A 17353-nucleotide genomic window follows, 5' to 3' on the forward strand; every position below is an offset into this window, starting at 1 on the left:
GCAAGTGCCACAAAGAGGGGCATGAACCTCGACGTAGCTGTATAGCATGATGACGGAGCATGAACAAAACTTGATGGGTGTTCGACCGCCCCTGACACGGACTCGCATATTTCCACCTCCTTGCGCAGCTACCGCTGAAGACTTCGAGAACGACGACCTCTTCGTGCACTACTTCTTTCGGCTGGAGAACGGTTGGTGTGCATGCACTCTTCTGTCTCTGCGAGAATAGATGAGCTTTTCTTCGGATGCGTAAACAAGTCATCGCGACCTGACACCGCCTCTTATCCGGCATGCCTTGCAGTCTACGCGGTAATTTGTTTTCTCCCTGTCGTTGGGCGTGTACCTACAGATGCTAGTGTTTTCACCACTGCACTCATACACATACGTACACACTTTAGCTAAAAGAAGATTGGCTTGGTTTATTGTGGTTTAACGTCCCAAAGCGTACCAGGCTATGAAAGACGCCGTAGTGTAGGGCTCCGGGAATTTCGACAGTACATATGGGCCTCTAGAATTTCGCCTCCATCGAAATTCGACCGCCGCAGCGGGGAAGCTAAAAGAAGAGCTCACATCTAACTGCAAAGCGAGTATTCAAAGAGTGAGACACTTTCCATCCATGGACGAACCACATTGTTCGCCCCCCCCCCCCCCCCTTCTCCCGTGGGCGTGCTAGAGTGAAGTCGCAGGGGGGTTGCGGATTAAAGAATTAATTGCGGCGTCATAAAAGTCGGTCGACGCCATTGGATTAAAAATACTCTTAAAGACCCACTGAGAGGTATTACATAAAAGGGAGTGGGGGGGGGGGGGGGGGGTCATCATTGTGCACTCGCAAAACAGAGAATACAAAACTGCAGCCCCATACAGAAGATATAGCAGCACAAAATGCATCAGAATTATTAGTAGACCCAAATTCGTCTCTTGGTAGACCATTCCAAAGTTTGATGACTAAAAGCACAGGTGAGACTTTGAACAAGGTAGTCCTGGAACAGTGGTATACTTTGAATGGGTGCTCAGCGCGTTGTGTATAACGAGATATGCAAGGTGTTTCACCTAAGACTTTACACGATTTTTAAAAATAGGCTTTTTGAGTTCGAAGAACGCTTTTTTCGGCATAGCATTATCAACAGTGTAATACGTCGGAATGCCGCTAAGACGGGCTAACCAGCAGGCTAGTTAACTAATACTGAACAAACTGACTTTAGTTTCCTTATTTATTGAGAGGTGTGTAGCCCACCGTAATAGCCATACCAGTTTTTAGAATCTCGAAAACGCGGTTACCCTCGGCGCTGTGGGCCAAGCTAGAAAACCAGCTTTTCTATAGTAACTCTGAAGTTTTGAAAACCAAGTTGGCAGACAGTTGCGCAACCAGGGAGAGAGAAAAAACTGGCGGGAAATCACCAAATGGCCTCGCCATTGTTTACAGCAGGTATTGCAAATCTAGCCGCCACCGCTGACTTCTTGAAAACAGCGCCAGACATTTCCATCTTTTTTTTTTTTCGCGTGCACAATTGTACACTCTAATCCCGAATACGCCTATATGGGAGTAAAAAAGGACTAATCTGTCCTCTAGCACACTTCATTCTATAAAAAGGAGAGCGCTAAAATACATTTCACTACCTTTTTAATCCTTCCTGTTTATAGGGCGTATGTGCCGTGTCGCAGAGGAAAACACCCGGACATCGCATCGATAATCGAATTAAGTCACATCATCGGCTTCACTGCCTCCAGAGTACAATGAGAAAACAGCTCATGCTACGCACTCGCTCGTGGCGACAAAGCCGACCGGGACAAGTTTTACTTCGTACACAGTTCCTTTACCGCATTCTTGAAAACAAAAAAAGCGGTTGCGTCAAATGCCGCGTCTCTATTCGGTCGACAAGCGCGCCAGTGTGTTCTATACTGAGCTGCGGGAGACACCTGCTCGTAGAACTGAAAAAAAAAAAAAAAAAGATCACGTATGCGAAGCTCCAGCAATTGATCTTCCTACACCCCACAAGGCTCAGACACCTCCCCCACACCCCTGAGCCTTCTCAAATGACCGCCACCGTTCGAATGCCCTCTTTTCGCCAAGCAGGTTGCACGTGGCAGAAGCAGTTACGAAACGCTAAGCGCCTCTTACGTCAACTCGACAGCGGCGTGGGCGGAAAGGTGACAGAAAAAAGAAAGCGCGTTCCACTTTGGGGCGCAGTGCAGAGAAGTGGATAGCGACCGTTAGGTAAGAGACGCGGGGGACACAGCGAGCAGGCAGAGGCGGCAAAGATCAAGGTGGAAGCCCGCCGCGGGGGAGTTGGTTTTTTTTTTCCTTCTTTTTAACTTCTCCCAGGCCGTCGGAATGTGGCAGTTGCTGCTGCTATTGCTTTTTCTGCCGACAGCTCGCTTCTGCGGCTGACACTTTTAGACGCTGTCAACATTCCGTAACACGTCTGCTTAGCACAGTTTCTGCGCGCGTATATATTAAATCAGCCCAGCAGGCGACGCGAAGCTCTCCCGACCCGCAGTCTGTATACGCGCTTACATAAGATTCGAGCTTTTGGGGCGCGAGATTCGAGGTTCTGTGCATGACGCGTTCGAACGCATTGCCGTGGCAGTGACGCTATCTCCACTACTGCGACTGCCGTTCGCGCGAGATCGACATGTGTCACTCTTATGAGACCCGGCTACTGAGCCGGGTGTCATAAGCTACTGAGCCGGAGTTCCCGGGTTCGAACCCGGCCGCGATGGTCGCGCTTCGACGGAGGCGCGCGGGACGCAAGAGGCGCCCGTGTGCTGTGCGATGTCAGTTCACGTTCAAGATCCCCAGGTGGTCTAAATTATTCCGGAGACCTAAACTACGCCACCTCTTTCTTCTTTCACTCCCACCTTCCTCCCTTCCCTTACGGCGCGGTTCGGGTGTCAGATGCGAGACAATTACTGCGCCATTTCCTTTCTTCAAGAATCAGTTTTCAATTTCACTCTTATGAGACATGTGTTGGCCGGAGTAACGCTCGCTATGTCAGCACCATATTCGAAGCTCATAGCCTAGTTTGAGGCTGGTGGCTCTGCAAGAACGCTTACGCGACTACGACAAGCTAAAGCCCGGGATCGTAGCAAATATCGCACAGTTAACTCGCTTATTCATTGACTCAGCTACGTTAGTGGTTTTCTAAGCGCAGTACAAACCTTCTCCAGATATTATTGCAAAGTATTTAGAGGCAGACCTCAAGGTGGAGCAGATAAGTTATATTACTCATTAGCATCCAATGCGCTCAGCTTAGATGTGTCGTTGTGGCGAGTAACGCCGCTTCTACGATCGGCTTTCCTCTTTCGCTGCCTTCTCGGGCCAACACATTACTTACGCATGCGCACACGCACACACACCGACCTCGTTGTCTGCATTTCGCAGGTTGGACGACATCGTGCCCCCTCTTCGGCGTCACGCACTGTTCACGGACCAGGTGCATCGGACGCGTAAGTGCTCCGCTACGTCTCGCCGGACGACGAGAACGCCTGGGTGCTGGCTGCTGCGAGCCACTGCGCATGCGTGAAAATGGCGGTGGTGCTGCGCATGCGCAGTTGGCCTCGATGCGACGACGAATTCCGTTCGTGCCAGTGGCCTAACTCACGGTCCGCTACAGCTCTATAGGAACTTCATTTTGTTTACTGCAGATTCATTCTGCCATAATAATTCATTTGTTAATGAGAGCTTGTTAGACATTTAACAACTTTCAGGACTGCGGCCAAGCTCACAAACTCTCGTTTACAGGCTGCTTTTGCACCCCCTGCTCTGCACACAAAAGAGAAGAGCGCGAGGAGATTCACCCTCCATTCCAATTTCTTTGGAACACATGTTTAGCAAAACGGCCTGCAGTTTAATTATTTTTTATTCATCGGTAATAATCTAGACGTGCGCTTGTGAGCAGTACAAACTGCTGTACCGTTCGACAACTGCCCTCCATGCCGAATCTCAGGGAAGGTTGCCACCCGTGGTTGCAACCGTCCAGGGTTGGAAGGGCGCCTCTCCTTTTCGAAGAATGGAGCATCGCTCCTCGCGCTCTCGCCTTTGTTTGCAGAGAAGCGGGCGCAAACGCAGCCTGTGAACGAGAGTCTCTGTAAAATGTTCTGTTACTATGTTTGAAGTACCTCCAAAGCGGTGTCCTGCTGCTATTATAGCATTTCTGTAAAAAAAAAAAAGACACAAAGCCAAGGTCTTCACTACTTCCAGAGAGAGGAAGGGGGGGGGGGGGGGGGGGGGGACGAGGCCAGACAAGCTGGCTCCACGCGTCAGAGGTCTGCGTGCTTGTCTGTCCTCGGCCCCGGGAATCCTCCCCTCTTCCTGCCTTCCCCGATGGGACGGTTTAACGGGGATTAGAAAAGGGCTGGGTTGACGACCCCTCTGCTCTGTGCCCGATGCATGCTTGTTCCGCCCGGAGGATTAAAGTAAAGACGGGAGGGAAACGGCTGAAGGTCACCGGACAACCGCAGACAACTTGTGCCCAGACAGCAGCAGCATCCCACGCAGGTTTCAAGAAGCGAGGGTGTGGGGAGGAGGGCTCATCTTCTCTGGCCGATTACTACCGTGTCCGTCGGAAGTATGGAGGTGTCGACAATGGAGACAACGCGTCGCGCGCTTCGGGCGCTCTTCAAGGCCGCGGGAGAAAGACCGTGAACAGCCTTGTCGGGGCCGCAAGGGGCCGACGACCGTTTCCCGTTGAAAAGGGATTAGCTCTCAAGTGGGTGGGGGGTCAGTAAGGTCGGCGACTTCTGAACTAGCTAAGTAGTGGACTTACTGGCGCCTCTAGAGTCGGGCTCTGGCGAGCACTGGGCTCCGCCCACTTGTATGTACAGTGTCATTGCAGCGGTATTGGTCGAAATTGGGCGAGAGCAGGTTTGATAAAGCTCCGCCCAATTATCTTAAAACCGGCTACAAACAAAGAGAAAAGGGAGCGCGCCGAGTCTCACTCGGCCGCTTTTCTACAGCCCTTCTTCAAAAAGCCTTTTTTTAACCCCTCCTACTGAAGCAGTCGTGGCGAGGGCAGCCATAGTTCGTCGAACAGGCCTCACGGTATCGGGTTCGTTGAAAAAAAAAAGACAAGCTGGAATGTCCGCCACGTCTCTGACGCGAGGGCACGCACAGTATTCCTCGTCTTGTATCTACATCCCATTTCCTTGGCTTCTTGCTCCTCCGTATGTGTGACGTTGACCTGTTGTCATCCTCGTTTTGACAGTCTAGAACGGAGCTTTGCAAGAGAGGCGTAATTGTCGATCGCCACTCTGCGATTAACCCCCAAGGTGGCACCAAAGGTTTCTCAGCTACAGGATATTAAAGGCTCACGTTTCGTGGAGATCGCGTTGTTCTCCCGAAATGACGAGATCATCACGTGACCAAGATCGGTGACGTCATCATCGGCCACATAGGCGGTCACATGACTGGCACGACCTGCTGGTAATAATAAATGTGCATGAGGAAAGCTGCATACAGTTTTATTGCGAAAGCAATACTACTTGCACTTTCACGCCTTTGCCGTGCCGCGGCCGGTGACCACCATCGTGCCACGGCGGTGCACCACCATTCACCTTGATTGCATTAGATTGGATTAGATTACATTGGAATGGACTGGACTGAACTGGATTAGATTAGATTGGATTAGATTGTATTGGATTTGATTAGATTATATTAGATTATAGTTAATTGGATTGAAATGGATTGGTTTGAATTGGATTGGATTGTATAACCGATGCATCACCACAAGTCTAACCACAAGCACCACCACCAGCTACACTACCAGCTGTACCATGGCGTACGTACGGATATTGTTTTCGCAATTACCGGGCTTAACCAAGCTAAGCCACAGCGAATTTTTTGTTTCCAGTAAAAGAAATGATTCTCTTCCCGGGTATGTTCACCGCTGTCCGGCAGCGAAAGAACTATTTATTGCTAAGAAAAGCTATTAAAATTCTAATTCGCGACGTCTAAACCGAACAGGGCTCCGCGATCAGAAATGATTGCCGGTGTAGGATCCGCGAAAGAACTAAGTTGACACAGCCGGCCGGTGCTGGCGACACCTGCAATAAATTTTTTTATCCTTTTCTAGCATATAAAATCGATAATATATGAATGCAGGCAAACTTAAATTGGTCCTATGTCCCCTTATTGAGTCCTGTGGTCAATTAAACCTCCCGCAAATATGACCGTGACCACTTTGCATACTGAAGTTACTATGCGTGAAGGCCAAACTTTTTTTTCATCAGCTCCCTTAAATTCGAGGAGATATTTTCCTCTCTTCCAACTGCGCCAAAGCATGTCCAGCATTCTTGGGCAAACGTTTTGGATGTTGGGACATTGTAATGGCGGCTGCGGAGCTGGTTACTAGGGGCAACGGCGACGCCGCGAAACGCAGTAACGGGCGCCAGAGAGCTGCGCTCTGAAATGCTTTTGTCTAAATAATTATCGGGTATGAGTGTTTGTGAGCGCATAACGTCGCCCATTTCGCTTCTTTCTCCACCTAGGTCGAGGTGGCGCACTTTTCGCACCCGTTCGAGCTGGAGCTGGAGCACCAGGCCAGCGGAGGCGGCCAGGAAGGCAAGTTCCTGTATGCCCTCCGCTTATTGCTCTGTGACGTTTCCCTCTACTGAGCGCTGTTCCTGGCCGCATCACGCGTATAACTAAGGGTTTTCTCGACATTCCACGCACTTTTATCGAGTCCAACTCCTGTTCGGTTAACGGGTACATTAATTACCACACTTGTGAGGGTTGGCGACGGCCCGCCACGGAGGCTCAACGGTTGCGGAGCCCACGAAGCCCACGGATGCGGGATCAAACCTGGGCCGCGGCGGCCGCATCCGATGGAGGCGAAATACAGAAAACGCCCGCGTGCTGTGTGATGCCAGTGCACGTTAAAGATCCCCAGGTAATTGAGATTACTCGGGAGACCTCCATCCCTGATAGGTCACGTGCAACACCGGAGCGTTAAACGACGCTCGCTACATATTCCAAGCAGGAAAAAAATAAAAAAAATGGTTTTTGAAGAAAAGAAATGGGTTAAACGTCGCTCACTACATATTCCAAGCAGCAAAAAAATGAAAAAAAAAAAATTGGGGGGGGGGGGGGGGGGGGGGCTTAGTTTTGGTTAAGCCTAGTAGGTTGCGAAAGCAGGTGTTTTGCAGCGCCTCTAGTGGGAAGAGCGCGGCGCGCCGTGCCAAGCGGCCGCCGTTACCCGACGAGCCGAGTTAATAGAGAGTTTTAGAATAGCGTCGTGGCGAATAGGGTGACCCTATCCGCATGCGCTTAGCGTTAGGGGAACGGGTTCACGTTTTCTGTTTATAGAATAGGGTCGTGGATGGTCGCTTTGCGTTGTTTGAAGGCAGCGCCATAACGGCGGGAAAGAGAAGCTTCGAGAATAAATAAGTTAATATATAGGCTGTATTTTTTCATTGTGTAAATAAAACGACATGCAAACTGTTGCAATTACCAATTTCCACTTAGGAAATGGAAAAAATGATGCAAATATTTTTTTTTATAATGCGGACATGCTCAATCTGAGCCAAGACTATCCACACAGGAAGACCAAAATTGCAAACCTGTTTGTGGAGATCAGTAGTTCGAACCTCCCGCGCTCTCTGACGTCAGTCGTCGAGTACTCGCTAAGCCTAGCAGCTCTGTAAACAAGGAAGCAATCTGGAAATTAGGCGTGTTTTATCGCTTAAATTTTGTGGTTCAGGCAAGTTCAGCCAAAGCGAAAGCCTCGTTCGCCTTTAGTTTCCCGTGAGCGTGAGCCACAGAGTAGCGGCAACGACGAACGGTGTTGAAGCGAGAGGCCCCGCTTGGAGAGGCGCCGCCATGTTGACCCAACGTAAAGCGGCTTAGGGGCGCACGCTATTTCGCCGATTTAGCGTTAGCGTCGCCCGCTCACCCAAAGACCCAAGGGCCGATAGCGTTGTGCGCATGCGCAGTAGCGTCCCGCTATTCCCCTATGACCCAAAGCGATAGGGTGACGCTATACTAAAACTCTCTAATAGCCCGTCTCTGGCTCCTGGTATGACGTCACGTTGTGACGTTACTAGGCATGGTATGACGTCAGGGGTCATTCTGAAGGTCAAACGTGCCAAGTGGCCGCCGCTACGCGAAAGGCGTTCTTGGGAGTAGTATTGCTTTCACAGTAAAATTTGTTTTTGAAGAAAGCAAATGACATAGTGATTCTCTGACATCTCGGTGGACACCTGAAACGCGCCGTAAGGGAAGGGAGGAAGGTGTGAGTGAAAGAAGAAAGAGAGAAGGAGGTGCCATAGTGGAGGTCTCCGGAATAATTTCGACCACCTGGGGATAAAGTGCACTGACATTCCGCAGCATACGGGCGCTTCTGTAGCGAGAGCTACATACGCCACCCGCTTCGCGACGTCAGCGTGCCTCCGAGCTAAGCCGCGGCACCAAGGGCAAGGCGTCGCGCCGAACAGGTGATGGCGTTCCTTCGTAAAATTTGAAATTGGTTTTTGAGGAAAGGGGATACGCGGTAATTGTCTCACATATCTCTTATAGATACCCGAACTGCGCCATAAAGGAAGGGATAAACAGTGGGATCAAAGAAATGGTTTATGGTTTACGAGCGTTTAACTAGACTATGAGGGACGCCGTTCAGCTCCGGAAAATTCGACCACCTGGGATTCTTTAACGTGCGCTCACATCGCACAGTACACGGGCCTCTAGAATTTAGCCTCCACCAAAATTCTAGCCGCCCGCCTCATCAGTTGTGCGCATGCGCGGAGTGTCGTCAGAGATGCGGCCGGTATATATGACAACGATACTGAGCCTGTGGTAGAAATGGACAGCTCGTCGAAGGAACGAAGGCAAGAGGAGGCGGCGAGCCGAGGAGACCGAGGAAGAGCGCGCCAATCGTCTCGATAAGCGACGTAAGCACGACGCGGCTAGACGGGCCCGCTTAGCCGACGACAGTGCATCCACGACGACAGATGACGATGAATCGAGTTCTGCGTCTCTGAAAGAAGCTAGAGTCTCGCTGCTCTACCAGGTTTAACCAGAGCTAAACAACAGCCAATTTTTTGCGTTCCGCCTCCATCGAAACGCGGCCTCCGCGGCCGTTGTTCGTACCCGTAAACTTCAGCTCAGTAGACAAGAGCCCTAACCAGAGAGCCACCGGGGTGGGTCTGACATCGCAAAGCACACGGGCGTCTTTTTCGTTTCATCTACATCGAAACGCGGCCGCCACGGTCGGGTTCGAAGCCGGGTTCTCCGGCTCAGTAGCCGAGCGCCCTTTTATCTCCGCTGGCATGCCGCCCAAGCGTCCGAGGAACAAGCGGCAGTTTCCGCGGCAACTGTCATCGCTACGGTCAAGTGTTAGGGCAGCGGAAATAGAGAGATAGCAGGCAGGCTGCAGAAATTAAATGAAAGAGGTTAGGGGACAGTTAGAAAGGATAGGGGAGGAGAGGTACACTGTACGAGTAAACTATTTACATTATAACATATACTGTAGGTCGGGCGCGGTCGCGCACGAAGGATAGGGGAGGAGAGGTACACTGTACGAGTAAACTATTTACATTATAACATATACTGTAGGTCGGGCGCGGTCGCGCACGACCCATGCAGAGTGCAGCTGGAGTGAGGCGTCCAGACAACGTTGCGGCATTTCCTCAAAATCATCGGAGTCTAGAACGTTGTCAACGCCAATGAATACAATGAACGCCAACGGCTTCATTGCCGCGTTTCTGACAACGTTGTGGCAGAAACGCGGCACTGGTTGTGGCAGAAACCCGGCAATGAAACCGTCGGCGTTCATTGTATTCATTGGCGTTGGCGTTGACAACGTTCTAGACTGTGATGATTTTGAGGAAAGGAAGAGCGCATAACTGACTCCCAGGGTCAGTGGACGCCTCAATCGCGCTTTGAGGTTCGTGGCGGTAGTGACAGATGTGGTGTGTTTTTTTCTGTTTTATCTGCTTTTTTTCAGCAGCGTCCGCTTCGGCGGACGCGGTTGTTGCTGCGACGCGCGTCTTTTCTTTTTCTCTTTCCTCTGACCTTTTAATTCTCCAGCCAGTAGGCAGGCCCGTACAATTTCCTTTTCATCCTTCCAGTCACAACAACAACATGTGCGCTGCATGCGTTGGCATCGGCAACATTGCGGCAGAAATGAGGAACTCAAGCCGTCGGCGTTCATTGTGTTCACTGGCGTTGGCGTTGACATCTGGACTCCAACGTTTTTTTTTTTTAGGAAAGAGGTGCATCTGGGACAGTGGACACCTTAATCGCGCTTACGTAGCGGTAATGACAGATGTGGGCTGCATGCGTTGGCATTGAATACAACGTTGTGGCAGAAACGCGGCACTGAAGCCATAGGCCGTCGGCGTTCATTGTGCTCATTGGCGTTGGTGTTGAAAACGTTTTGCACTTCGATGATTTTTCAGGAAACGAAGTGCGCATAACTGGCTCCCTGGGTCAGTGGACGCCTGAATCACGCTTGGAGGTTCGTGGGGTGGTGAGAGAGATGTGGGCTGCATGCGTTAGCGCTGACAACGTTGTGGCAGACACGCGGCACTGCAGCAATACGCCGCAGCGTTCATTGGGTGAGCAAACTCTCGAGATCAACCATTAACTGCCACCTGCCAGGGTGGCAGGGTGGGAACGCTGCCTATCCACTGTCCGGGACGCACTCAACGTTACAGACGCCAAGCTGCGTATATAGTTGCCCGAAACGCCATAGCTTTCGCTCTCTAACCAGGTTCAGCAGTAGTTAAATCACTGCTAATTTTTTTTTTTAATAAACCACCATACTGACTCACTGCCGCGCAGTTAAAACTACTGCGTCGCCAGACTGGAGGTAAAACGCAAGAATTGTGCGATGTTGGTGCACGTTGAATATCTTAGGTGGTGAAAATTTTCTCCACTATACCATTACATGGCGTCCCTCGTAGCCCATACAAGTGTCGCTCGGGGACGCTAAGCTCCCCCAATTTACAGTTCGTCGAAAGTACCGCTATTTCCATGCACGTCCAGGATTCCCGGACAAAGATATTGAAAATTGGAAAAATGTAAGGTACTGTTATGGAAATATTGAAGGTACTGGTCCATTCTTTCGATGCGTAGCAAAATCTTCCTTTTAAAGTGTTTCCATCGATCGCATCGGACGGCTGAGACTGCCATAAAAAACCAATACGCTTTTGACGACGGCAGAAACGTTAACGAAAAAAAAATGCAAGACTGCCGTCGGTTGATCTGCGGATATATTGATTTTATAGTGCAATCTTACCTTGTATGAAAAAATTGCGTTCTTATATAAACGGTTTTCCGCTCAAAAATGATTTTGTCCAGAATTGTTGGGTTTGGAACACAGCGCAAGGGAGCACGTATTGGCGTACGCGTTCTGCCGCTGTTTCGCGTGCCCGCGCGACGCACAGGTCGGACTTACCTCAATCCACTTCACTGTGACGAAGTCGTCAAGTCTGACGACGTCGACGGAGTCTATCCATCGGGCATGAGTGCATGAACACGTATACGCACAGAGATTGTCCCACATCTACGAGGTATACGCTGCAGTGTGCGCGCGTCTTCTGTAGGCAGGTCACAGGAACCACTTTCACGCGCCATTTACCGCACGCGACTCGCAGACGACGACGCAAACTTGCTCAACGAACGACTGCGTCCGAGCACTTGGCGCGACGATGCAGACTGCACGCGCGCATGCGCGGATACGGACGGAGTCACGTGGATACGACGGTGCAGTGATGTCTGGCGCAATGCCGATGATGATATCAAGAGAAATCTCGGTGCGAAGTGAAAATTCAGGGGGCACTTTGACTGCTTCTGTGACACTGGTGACGTCAGAACTGGACGACGTCACACCTGATTACTGACTAATTACTAAGTAATGACTAATTACTAACTAATGACACTTAAGCTTCGCCTTTAGAAGTGGAACGCGCCAGCGTGTTGCAACGCTGCCAGGGAGTCCACGGAACGCCATCGCCCGTTCGGCGCGATGCCTTGCCCGTTGGAAACACCTTTGAACGCAACGCATTTTTGAGGAAAGGAAATGACGCAGTAATTTTAAGGCGAAAGCCTTTAATGCCTCATACTGTCGTTAGCAGACGCGTCGGCAGGAGTGTCGACAGACGCATCGGCAGCCGTGTCGACAGATGCGTCGGCAGAAGTGTCGACAGACGCGTCGACAGGCGCGTCGGCAGATTCGTCCGCCTTTCGGCGTCACTGCTTAAAAGGCTCAAGGTTCCAGAATGAATAAAGGCGCATCTAGTGAATGCATGGGCTTCATAAATAAAATAAAAGGAGTAAAGTCAAGAAAAGGAAAATAAAATAAGAAAATAAACAAAAATAAAAACTAAATAAAAATAAGATGTGAAAATAAAAATAAAAATAATAAAATTAAGGAAAAGAGCAAAAACTAAATATAAAACAAAATATGAAAAATAAAGAAGTAAATAAAAACAAACAGTGCGCCAGGAAACGCTTTCGCCTTGCAGCACTTCAGAGAGCCAAAGTGCCCCCTGAATTTTTCTGTCATCTCGGTGGACACCCAAACAGCACCGTAGAGGAAGGGAGGAAGTGGGGGCGAAAGACGAAAGAGAAAGAGGTGCCTAATGAAGAAAATGAAAATTGTATTTGAGGAAAGGAAATGACGCAGTAACTGTCTCATATATCGCGGTGGACACCTGTCATAGATGACGTCACCTTCTGGCAGCTGCGTTCGTCGATGAGTCACCCTAGGCGCTGGGTGTAACGCCGGAAGGACGGGAGATTGAGCCATTAAAGGCTTTCGCCTTAAAAATGAAACGAGCATTCAAGGTCGCGCGTACTGTGTTTCGAACCCGGCCGGGGCGCCCGTGTACTGTGCGATGTCATTGTGGGACTTTATTGCGATATTAGCGCACGTTGATCGAAATGATTCCGGAGCCCTCCACTACAGCGCCTTTTTCTCTTTCACTCCCACCTTGCTCCATTCCCTCACGGCGCTGCTGAGGTGTCCATCGAGAAGTGGGACAGTCACTGCGACATTTCCTTAAGACCAGTTTTCATTATTTCAGTCTTAAACCTGCCATGGTGGTCGATCAGTGGTTCCAGCGTTCGGCTGCCGCACCCGAAGGCGCGGGCCAAACCCTGGCCGCTGCTGCCGAACGCTCAACCACTGCGCCACCGCAACGGGTACGCTCTGAATTAATTTCGACCACCTGGGATTATGTAACGTACAGGGCCAATCACACTTAGAGGGAACACGGCTCCGCGTGGCACGTACCTGCGGAGTGCCACTACAGCTAACCCGTCCATGAAGCAATGCAGAGTGGCTCACGAGAAGAGGGACTTCGACGTGGGGCCCCTTTGAACGGGATTGCTACCGGCTTGGTCGCAAAAAATGCTCCGCGTGTGCGCAGCCACACAGAGCCGTGTTCCCTCTAAGCGTGATTGACGCTGTACACTGGCATCACATAGTACACTTGCGTGCTTTTTTGTTTGTATTCCGCCCGAAATGTGGCCACCGCGACAGGGATTCAATTCATATCGTCCATCCGCTCATCAGCCGAACCCCGTAACCACTAATCCACCGTGGTGGGTTTAGGAGAAAGTGCTGCCCCGGTTGACGCGGCATTCTGCGAGTTTAGAAATTTCGGGACGATTAATTGTTCAAAATAATAAGCTTGAAGTGTGTGGTAAGCTCCGCAGCTGTTGCAATCAGGTTAGTCTCTTCGAAGCGTACGCCGTCTCGCAACTTGTTCCCAATGAAGAGGAAGCTACAAGCACGAGGCGCCGTCTTCCAGGAATGTGTGGACGGCTCGATCGCGAGCGAAAACAGCACTCTTGTGCGAGGCGCGCACGTAGAACTGCTTCCACTGCGAGCTGACTCGAACAGGACATGAACGATCGGACTTATTAGTTGGTAAGTCACTGTTTGAGTAGACTACACTGTGAAAACGGGCGAACCAATTCTGTTAGCATCCATATGCTGTTTGCGAAAGCATTTGGGATGTATGCGCTACTTAAGACACTATACACAAATAATCATAAGGAAGATATAATGACGCATTCGAGCCGGACATGATTAAAGAAGTGAGCCCTGTGTTTTTTTTTTTTTTTTGGGGGGGGGGAAGGAAATGGCGCAGTATCTGTCTGACATATCTCGGTGGATACCTGAACCGCGCTATAAGGGCAGGGACAAAGGAGGGACTGACAGAAGCAAGGACCCTCCTTTATCCCTTCCCTTACGGCGCGGTTCAGGTGTCCAACGTGATATGTGATGCGAAAGCGCATGACGAAAGGCAGTGCTCTTGAAAAAAGAAAGTGTGCAGGCAAATATACGTGCAGCTTATGTGAAGAAGTCTGCGCGAAAACTAGACGAGGGACAGAAAAGGAGGCACATATTACATTCACCAGCGGGTATATTCGAGAGAGGAATAAGCCGGGCTAGTTGGTACATCATTTGAATAGAAACAGCGCAGTAGACGGGACGAAGAAGAGAGAACACACAGCGCCTGTGTCTGTGTGTTCTCTCTTCTTGGTCCCGTCTACTGCGCTGTTTCTATTAAAAAAAAAAGGGTATATTCGGCCGAAGATGTTGACTCGGGAGGGAGTCCGCACAGCATGTCGCGCGCGTTCTCTTTCCGTGGAGGCATGATGTTCGCTTGCGCCATCTCTTGGCAGGAGCGGTGGTGGGCCAGCTGTTCCTGGAGGTGCTCTCTTTGGACTTGTGGAGCAGGCTGCGACTGGAGGGATACGCCTACTGCGACCTGCTCGCAGTGCCCGGTGAGCACGCATTCAAATGCTTACAGCGTCGTGGAGCTGTTGCCTCTAAGCGATGAAAAAAAAGGCGCCTTCGGGAGGGAGATTAAATATTGCGCAGCTATGATTATCCTCACTGATCAGACTACTCCAGATGGCACCGTACGCGATGGACGGTGCGGTTAACTGTGGCACCACTGGGGAAGCACTGCATGGCGACGTTGTGGAAGCATGAACTTGACGTCGCACTTCTTACTGTTCTCAGTACTTCGCGAAAGTTTGCGTGCGTTTCAGCGAACAAAGCTTCCGCTCTGTTCGGGCGGATAGCCTCGCGAGGCATGACGTGTACACTAAAATAATGCGGAGTAGACAGCGGAAGGAAAGGGACGACAGAATTAACTTCTGCTGCTGTCTGCACTTTGTCGAGCTATACCTTTCATCGGGCTCAGGCAGTGCGGACGCTGGTCTTAGCGTCGTCCCTGACAGCGACGGGACGAGGGTTCGTGCCCACGCAGGTTTACCTGGCAATCCGGAACATACCCACTGTAATGACGCACCCTTGAGCAGTGCCTCCATCCAGGGCGCTGTTACGCGCAGCCCTCCATGGCTGCATTACTTTCATCACATGTCCGACGTCCACTAACGCCCGATCATGCATGTTGGGCTGTACCTTACCACCCCAGCGGAGTTCCTGCGGCCCTTCAAATCAGCATGTCATAAAAGTGCCGGGCGACGACTGGTAGAAGCCTGATCTGCAAATAACGCTGGACTCGGCACTATAAATACCTTCACCGCTGCATGCAGGCCAGCAAGAGTTGTTGCTGCATACATGGCGGCCTCTGAGTCGTAGCCTGACCGCCCACATGCGGAGGTTCTTCACGGGCGGGGACACTCAGCTGGACGACCTTGTCGCCGTCGGCCCTCCACCGTCGACCTCCGGCTGCGGAGAGGGCGCTGAGGAGGTAAGCCAACTAGAGTCATTTATCCAGTGATTCCAACGCCAACACCTTTAGAGAATCCGCTTGTTGCACAAGATGTGGCGCCCTCTGGGAAGTGGCGAAAGTTCGTCTGCCAGAGGTTGAAAAGAAACGCACGTGGGAGAGGCAAGTGTGTGCTTGACAGCTGCCGCTATCTGTCGCATGCGCCTGTAACTAACATGAACTGCGCATTCGCAGGAGAAGCAGACGGTTTCACTTTTCAACCAGTGGAGCTGGAGGAGAAGAGGCGCGCATGCGCGGAGCGGCCTTGTGAAAAGGGCGGATTTGAGAAGGCCTGAGTACTACTCCTCCCGTGACGTCACTAAAAGAGGCCCACAGTCGCCGCCACTTACGGCGGAGTTGAAGGAATTGCGGCTGGGATCATCTATCGGCAATAAGCTTCCGTTGATTAATCAACACTTTTTCAATCAAAACACTAGAATGAAGAGCAGGCACTTTACGCGGCATTTATTTAGAGGCACTGGCCGAAAACCAGCTTTATAAAGATTGTATGGGTTCTGATGTCAGCAACTTTATCTTTCACGTCTTGCTCAGTAAACGTTTTTCTTTATGCATTACTTTAAATAAATATATCCATATTTAATACTTTTCCTCTCTTATTTTTCTATACCTAAAGCTTTACGGAGCACCCCAATAATGAAAAATAAAACATACTCGATTTTCTTCACAGTTGCGCAAGCATGGTTTAATTGGGGACAGGTGTATTATTATAATCTTATGTTTTAAATGAATAATGAACTTCCGCATGCCCACTTACTTACAACACAGCAAGCAGAAGAATCTGCTTACAGATGTCTTCGCTGGCGGATTTAGGACTTTGAATGAGGTCGGCACTGCTGTTTTCAATGCTCGCAAGTATCTCCATCCCCGCTTTCTTGCTGTTTCACTAATTTGGACTGGAGGAACTGGTGCCCAGCTGTGTTATCGACATCTTTACAAAGTAAACTGTCACGCTAAGACCAGCTTTTACTGCACATAAATATTTGATTTCATGCGTGGTGCTTCGTCTTCAATTATGTGCACTAAAATAAGGCGTCCATTTCCTTCAATAGCATGCCAGAATGTAGACTTCTTGCTTGCTACATATTCCGTCAAGTCTTTTAGGTTTAGAATCTTATCCGCTTCCTGCTCTTTACGGAACACTTCGGCACTCTTCAAGCACTTTCTTCAAAGCAGCAGCCTCAAGACGCATCCGCTTTGAGTCGGGGGTCATCCCTTGAGGTGCTCGGCTTAGAAAGATCGCATGAACATCCTGGAAACTTTGACGGGATTGCGCCTGTGCGAAAGCGGTGCAGTGGCGGTGTCCCCTGTAAGGACTTGGATGTGGGAGGCCTCTCGCGCGACGTCGGTCTCAATGAAGTGAAGTTCGCAAACCTAGAGGGAAGTTTAAATTTTGTTTAAATAGCAGCTGTAACTAGGCAAGGGAGTTACCTCTTGAAAAGCTGCATTCGCTGCTTGCAATTCTTACAAGCTTCCTGGTTTAAAGGCACCCCCCCCCCCCCTCGCTTTTCCCCCTTATGTAATGCCTCAATAGAGGCCTTTAAGCGTAAAGTAAATGATGATGACCCGCACGCTGCTTCGTAGCTTTGAAACGTACTGCACGGAACTTCTCTGTAGGCCTCTTTTGAATGACATAGCGCATGGG

The 17353-nt window shown here is 50.3% G+C and overlaps 2 protein-coding genes across 2 annotated transcripts in view; one reads left to right on the top strand and one right to left on the bottom strand.

The window, feature by feature from the left end:
• Positions 1-11666, bottom strand: part of LOC149364294 (uncharacterized) — a 102758-nt gene extending 91092 nt beyond the window's left edge. The window contains exon 1 of the mRNA XM_089574232.1: positions 11394-11666. The gene's annotated coding sequence lies outside the window, so the exon portion shown is untranslated. The remainder of the gene's footprint in view (positions 1-11393) is intronic.
• LOC149364295 (tectonic-like complex member MKS1) overlaps positions 1-17353 on the top strand; it is a 75951-nt gene that overhangs the window by 35062 nt on the left and 23536 nt on the right. The window contains exons 3-7 of the mRNA XM_089574247.1: positions 129-191; positions 3383-3447; positions 6487-6559; positions 14633-14734; positions 15515-15672. Of these exons, the coding sequence (XP_089430373.1) occupies positions 129-191; positions 3383-3447; positions 6487-6559; positions 14633-14734; positions 15515-15672 (461 nt within the window). The remainder of the gene's footprint in view (positions 1-128; positions 192-3382; positions 3448-6486; positions 6560-14632; positions 14735-15514; positions 15673-17353) is intronic.

The sequence above is a fragment of the Amblyomma mixtum genome, chromosome 2 (assembly GCF_055824585.1).
Source record: "Amblyomma mixtum isolate Tamu chromosome 2, ASM5582458v1, whole genome shotgun sequence".
Taxonomy (NCBI): Eukaryota; Metazoa; Arthropoda; class Arachnida; order Ixodida; family Ixodidae; genus Amblyomma; species Amblyomma mixtum.